This window comes from Tinamus guttatus, unplaced genomic scaffold, assembly GCF_059628265.1.
Source record: "Tinamus guttatus ecotype Peru unplaced genomic scaffold, ASM5962826v1 Tinamus_guttatus_pri_ptg000397l, whole genome shotgun sequence".
NCBI classification, from domain to species: domain Eukaryota; kingdom Metazoa; phylum Chordata; class Aves; order Tinamiformes; family Tinamidae; genus Tinamus; species Tinamus guttatus.
Genome location: NW_028288931.1, coordinates 72226 through 78610, shown reverse-complemented (window position 1 = coordinate 78610; position 6385 = coordinate 72226). Strand labels below are relative to the sequence as shown.

The window sequence follows — 6385 nt, the reverse complement described above, 5'->3', positions numbered from 1 at the left end:
CCCGAAAGCCCTGGCAGGCTGAGGGGACTCAGCACAGCAGGGCTGGGGCTGCTGGGGTGACCCTGAAGTGCTGAACCCCAGAGGGAGCTTTGAACCTACCCGAAGTCACCTGCATTGGCAGAGCTTGCACTCCCCAAGTCTGGACTAGAACTGATCAAATCATTTATGCTTGGATCTGCTCCTGGATACACCTTCCGGACTGAATAAGGTCAAGTGCTGGGTGAGATCCTGGATTTTCTCTTGTCTGTGACCTTATTGGATGGTCGGGTGGTTTTTTGGTAACAGGCTTTGAAGACGATGTGGATTTCAGTTTGTGCCCATCTTAACCCAGTAGTCTTGACATTTGTTTCTCTTTTTATAATTTGAAATAGTAGAGGTTGGGATTAACTCAACAGTTTAAATTTATTCTCCTGTATTGTGTATTCAATTTTTTAATTCATAGTCTGCTTCTTTTAGGCCTTTACGTATGTAGTAGTAACATCAATTAAATGATAATTTTGGAAACTATTTTTGGTTCTTATAAATAAGAAAACAATGAAGCATGTGAATAAACATCTAAATGTTAACTTGTTGGGACCAAACTGCTATGATTTCTTTTTAACTTTTTTTTTTAATGTAACAGTTAAGTTTAGGGCCTTTTAAAAAAACATTGTTTTTCTTTTATGTTGAAAGTTAACAAAATTAGCATGGTTACAGAGAAAAAAATACACCCTGCTTTTCACCATTGTGTAGTGTGTACACTGTTAGGCCTGGTGTGTGTGCTGAAGCCCCAAACCCCTTGTAGGCATTTTGTGTATCCTCTTTGCAGCTGATTGTGAACCTGAGTGCTCTTTCCAAGGCAACATAGTTTTCTAAGAAACTTCAGAATTCTACTAGGTTAAAAATATAAAAGGAGATGAGAATTTTTCAATATTTTTTATTAATCTTTTTATAAAGCAAAAGGCAAATCCCTCCTGTGCTGGTTAAGGATGGCAGTTACGCTGTATTTCTTATCTTCGACTTAAGAATATTCTGAAGCTGTTGGTGAGTAGCTCTTGGGCTGTGTTGGTGAGGCCGCAGGAGAGGCACCTTCCTGCCCTCGTCTCATGAGGACCCTGCTCTCCCGTGCCCCCCTCTCCCCCTTCCCCACCCCACGATTGCTGTGCTGTCCCCCACGCACACCAACTAGCGTTTGGTTTGTTTTGACTTGAACAATTCCTGTTTAGCAAGCCCTGAAGTTTGTTTTACTCAAATAAAATACAATAAAATGAGTAGCAGGTGTAACTGTCTTGTTGTGTGTCCTGCGTCTGGGGCTGCTTCTGGTGCTGGCCCTTAGCCTTGGGAGAGAAGGGGTGAAACCAAAAGGAGCAGCAGCAGCCCCAAGTTGCAGAAAAGCTGCTCGAGCCTGGGACGCTCCTGAAGAGGAATGGGGCCAAGTGGCTCCCGGGGACAAGGACGCTCAGCCGGGGCTCCTGCAGTGCAGCAAGGGGCAGCAGTTACTCCTTAGGCAAAATGATAAAGATGATGCTGTTCTCTGTGGCTCTGCAGTGTGGACTATTGCACTGCGAGCACACGGAAAGCTGCACTTGCTCTTTTGGGTAGTGTTAGGTGTGGTAACCAAACTGATGCCTTTTTTATCCTTCAACTTGCTCATTTTGGGTGTTACTGGTAGATACAAGAACGAGGCACCATGTGGGGGTTGTGTTGTTTTGTTTCACTCCTCAGCCCCACTGCTTTCCAAGTTTAGTGCCTAATTACAGCTAAACGTTTGTTTTTAACCTGGCTCTTTGTTGCCTCTTGGGAGCAGCAAAACAAGAGTCTTGCAGTTTACTTGACTGGCACCATTTAGGCTGAATCCCAGTATGTCCCAGGCCTGAGGAATCTTTTGTTTCCTGTGTGGCTGAGAGACCTTTTAAAGGCCTTTGTTGTCAGTAGGGCCTGGGGGAAGGAAGTGATCTGGCCCGGGTCCAGCTTCCCCACCCCTCGGCCAGCAGGAATTGTGGGTCCCGCTTGTGCCTGGGGAATTCCCGAGCGAGTGCCGCAGCTACGTGGGGCCCCTGCACCCAGCTGCTCCCCGCAGCTCCCGCTCTGGGGAGCGCACGAGCAGCCCCGCGCGCCCCGGCGCTGCCTCTGCGGTTCCACACTGCACAGAGGCCTCGGCGACTGCGGGGGAAGGGGGGATGCCCCAGGCCGCGGTGGCACCGGAGGCCAAGGCGGGAGACCTGCCCCGGCTCAGACAGGTCCTGCCTGGGTGTCCGGCTGCCCCAACACGCTGCGGCTGCGGCAGGGGGTGGAGGAAATGACTGCAGGGCGAGACCACACGGGGCTGCCCTGAGCGTGCACCCCCACACTGTGCACACCGTGCTGGGCACCCCATGCACCCCCACAGCCTGCAGACCACCCTGCACCCCACACTGGGCACCAGTTGAGACCCAGAGAGAGGAGTCTGGCATGGACCTGGCTGTGCCGCCCGCCGCCCTGCCCACTGCCACATGTGCATCAGCCTGAGGATGGCCAGAGACCGTCTTTATTATAAATATTGTGTAAAATAAACTATATTTCATGTATGAAGCCCCGTCCTGACCAAGGCTCCCGCTCCAGCTGCATCCCGGATGCAGGGCCCGGGCTGCCTCTCCCCCCGGTCGCAGCCCCCAGCACAGTCTGGCCTCCTGCCAGCGTGTGGGGCCGGGAGAATATCTGGAAAACATCTGGATCCTGTTAAGGCTGGAGGAGCGGGGGGGCTGGGGGGAGGGCGGGCGGTGGCCTGGGAAGCAGCTATTTTTGCAACACCAGTCGCCAGGGGGAAGCGGAGGGGGGAATGTGGCCTGGGAACAGCTCCTTGGGGCCTGGCCACTCCTGCCCGTGCCCCCCACCACCACCACCTCCCCCCCGCCCCGAGTCTCTGAGAACCCCGTGGTGTGGGATGGGGGGTCTGTCGTACCGGTAGTGGCAGCGATAGCTGCACTCAGTAGCAGGGTGGGTGAGCAGGTCCAGCGCCCAGTAGGTCGGGCTGCCCATTGCGCCAGATCTCGCGCAGGATGCGCTCGCGCTCCTCCAGCCGCTGCGCCCGCTCCAGCTCCTCGGCTGAGGCAAAGACGTTGATGGCACTAGGGCTCTCTGGGGGCAGCTCTGTGCTTGGCAGCAATGACTCAGAGGCCACCCGGTCGATGGTGTCTTCTTCCTCCTCAGCCTCATCGTCACCATCATCATCACTGCTGTCATCATGGGGCGGGCGCAGAGGGCACGAGCTGCGCAGCACCACCAGGCCCAGCGTGAGCAGGAGCCCCATGCAGATACCCAGCACAAAGTAGAGGCCGAAACTCTCGGGGTTAGCTGTGGCAGAGCAGGACAAGTGCTGTGGAACATGGCCACCGCTGTGGGACACGGCCGCCACTGCCACTCACCTCGGATGTGCGCATAGGCCGCCATGCTGTTGCTCAGCAGCTCCATGGCCTGCGGCCGTGGCTCCATCCTGCTCAGGGCCACAGCTGGCACCAGGCACTGCTCATTGGGCTGGGAATGGAGGGGACACAGGCGGGAGCTGAGTGCGTGCCCCCCCCCCCCCCCCCCCCCCGCCTTGCTTAGGTCAAGCAGCTCCACTGCTGCTGGAGGGCAAGGGCTGCACCCGGCGGGTTTGGGGGGGGGGGGGGGCACTACCAGACCTCCCCCCCACCCCAAAAAAAGGGCTTCAGTGCTGCATGCTCTTCACGCCCACAGCAGCTAAATTAATACAGTGCAGCCCCCCCCCCCCCCCCCCCCCAGCCACGAGCTCATCCCGGAGGTGATGCCGCATCCACAGCCCTGGCACTCGGGATGAGTGCTTGTCCCAGAAATGGCTCCATGGAGGGAGGAATGAGGAAAGAAATGCAGAAAATGTGACACATCAGCAGAACCATCCCTGGACAGTCCCAGCCGCTCTGCCCCAGGGCACCGTGCTCAACCTTCGCCCTCCGGCCCCGAAACGCAGCCCAAGACTGCCCTGCAGAGCAGTGTCTGACCACTCTCTCCTGGGAGCAGCCCTGCAGCAATGGGGAAGGCCCCTGCAGTGGGGCTGGAGGCCTCTCTATGGGGCCAGGAATGTTCAGCGCTCCAAAGATGGGACGGGGAGCCAGTGTAGGGAAAAGCCAGCAGAGCCAGACTGGGCATCCACTGCATGCCAGGAGAGCCCCCATGCTGTCCCTAGCCTCCGGGACATGGGCTGAGCCCGCTCCCTGCCTGGGTGACACAAGAAGGACACCGTCACAGGGGGAACAGCCCTGCGCTCCCCAGCACCAAACCGCATGTCCCCAAAGCACAAAGTCCTTGTCAAGCATCACACAAGTCCTGTGTCCCCCAGGCTCCAAACCTCATGCCGTGTGCTGCATTCCCCCAAGCAAGTCCCATCTCCCCACGCACTGAGCCCAGGACTCCATGCGTGCAGCCGCCTGCTCCCTCTCCAAGCCCAGGGTTCCCCCCCCGCCCCGGCACGTCCCCTGCAGCAACCCTGGCACAATGTCACACGAGGTGCTGGGCCCCAGGGCTGCCCGAGTGTCGTGGCGGGGGCGGGGGAAGGCCCTACTTACCGCGCTGCGCTGGGGCTGCTGCGAGGGAAGGGTCTGCTCAGCATTAACGCGGCAGCAACAGGAAATAGTTTGGAGGAGGCTGGCGGTCAGCGGGGCGGCCGCAGAGCCAATGGCAGCCGCGGACGCTGCGCCCGCTCCCCCGGGACGCACCGTGAGGGGCTCTGCAGCGAGTGCCCCCCCCGCCCCCCCGCCCCATGCCCTTGTCCCACATGGGTCCAGCCCTGAGCTGCCCCTCATGCCCCCCCCCCCCCCGCTCCCACACTGTGCTCGGCCCCACACAAGTCCCACAGCTCATGTGGGGCAGGGCAACAGGGCGCTTGGGTGGCCCCACAGGGCCCTATGGGGCAGGGGGCAACATGAGGGGGTGTGGAGCAGCACAGGGCCCTGCAGCCCCTGCCCCAGTCTGGCCCTCTGCTTCCCTTGTCCCTGCGGGTGCTGCATGCCTCACTTTTGTTACCAACTTTTATTGCCGACATGCAGGAGCAGTTCTGCTGCAGTACAAAAATAATGTCTTTATACAAACTTTTTTTGTTTTTGTTTTGTTTCATTTTTTACAACAGGTTCCTTTCCCACAGCATCTCCCCTCCGGCCTGGCAGCTCCCACTGCCCCAGGTGCCCCTTCCCATTTGCTTGAGCACAAGAAGGGGATGCCAGCAGCCATGACGCCCAACCGAGTCCCACACCATCAATATTGCTTTAACTTGGGGGGAGGGGGGTAAGGAGACACAAACCAGGGGAAAGAAAAGAGGGGCAGGAGAAGCCCCTGGCTAGAGCAGCCCCTGGCCAGGGGCTCGTGCCCCTGCCCTGCTGACAGTGGCACCAGGACAGCAGTGGCAGCTGGGGGCGGCAGGACTCATCCGCCCTCTCCAACAATAAATAAGGCGAGGATGTGCAGGGCCCCAGTGCTCTGCAGTAGTGTTCAGGGAGCCTGGCCTGTGATGCCACGTCAGCACCGGGCACTGCATGACGCCGCTTGCACTCCTGCTCTGGCCCTGCCACCCCAGGAGGAAGGTGCAGGGCAAGGAGGCACTGGCTGCTTCCCCGCTGCGGCAAGACAAGGCAACGATCCCCCAGGAGAGGGGACGCTGCAGGGGCAGCGGGGCCAGGGAACGGAACCGGTGCCAAAAGCGGTCCCAAGAGCAGGGCCGGGGGCTACCCCTGCTCCTGGCACATCCCTGGCTGGCTGCGCCAGCCCTGCGAGGCTGCCCCAGAGCAGGGAGCAGAGCCAGAGCCCTGCATGGGGAACTGGGAGCCCTGGCCGCCTTGTGTGAGAACAGTTAATCTGGCAAGACAGGCATCCAGTTCACAGAGTGAGGCTCAGAAACAACCTTTTCTGTTCTCAACACAAGCAAATGCTCTTCCAGTGCCATGAGGTGACAAATGGGGACATCCTTCTACAGCCTACATCCCACCCTGGGAGAGCAGAGGAAAGCTCAGCTGTAGGTGGTTAGGCTGGATGGCAAGATAAGCTAGAGAACAAATACAGTAGAGACTTGAGGCAGCCCCTTTCTAATTCTAGCAGATGTTTCTGGGAAACATTTTCACATTATAACTCATATATTATATCTGTACCACAAATGACGTGTGAAAAATTCTAAATCAATTAATGCAATTTTAACTGCACCTTAGATAAGCTACTGAAAAATATAAGATTAAATCATATATTCTTATGAAACTAAAAGAATCAGTGAAAGGTGAAAGAGGTCAAAGGCCAAGATGGGCCAAGTTCTGCAAAACCTTTAAATAACTACGGACAAGACTAAATCCTTGCAGTGATTGTCTGCAATGACAATACTTGTCTCACACCGTGGATGGGTTCTCGGGAACAGCGCTTAGTCACAGCA

The 6385-nt window shown here is 56.9% G+C and overlaps 1 protein-coding gene across 1 annotated transcript; it reads right to left on the bottom strand.

The window, feature by feature from the left end:
• Window positions 1-2944: 2944 nt before the first annotated feature.
• On the bottom strand, window positions 2945-3456 carry EVA1B (eva-1 homolog B). The gene is made up of 2 exons (XM_088530958.1): window positions 3384-3456; window positions 2945-3312 (listed from the first exon to the last, which is right to left on the bottom strand). Exons 1-2 carry the CDS (start codon window positions 3448-3450, stop codon window positions 2945-2947), a joined length of 435 nt encoding a protein of 144 aa, XP_088387084.1. The 5' UTR covers window positions 3451-3456.
• Between the last annotated feature and the right edge of the window lie 2929 nt (window positions 3457-6385).

Coding starts and splice junctions, on each gene's coding strand:
- EVA1B (XM_088530958.1), bottom strand. CDS start 3,450: ATGGAGCCACGGCCGCAGGCCATGGAGCTGCTGAGCAACAGCATGGCG. Junction 3,313..3,383: donor GGCCTATGCGCACATCCGAG/GTGAGTGGCAGT, acceptor GCTCTGCCACAG/CTAACCCCGAGAGTTTCGGC.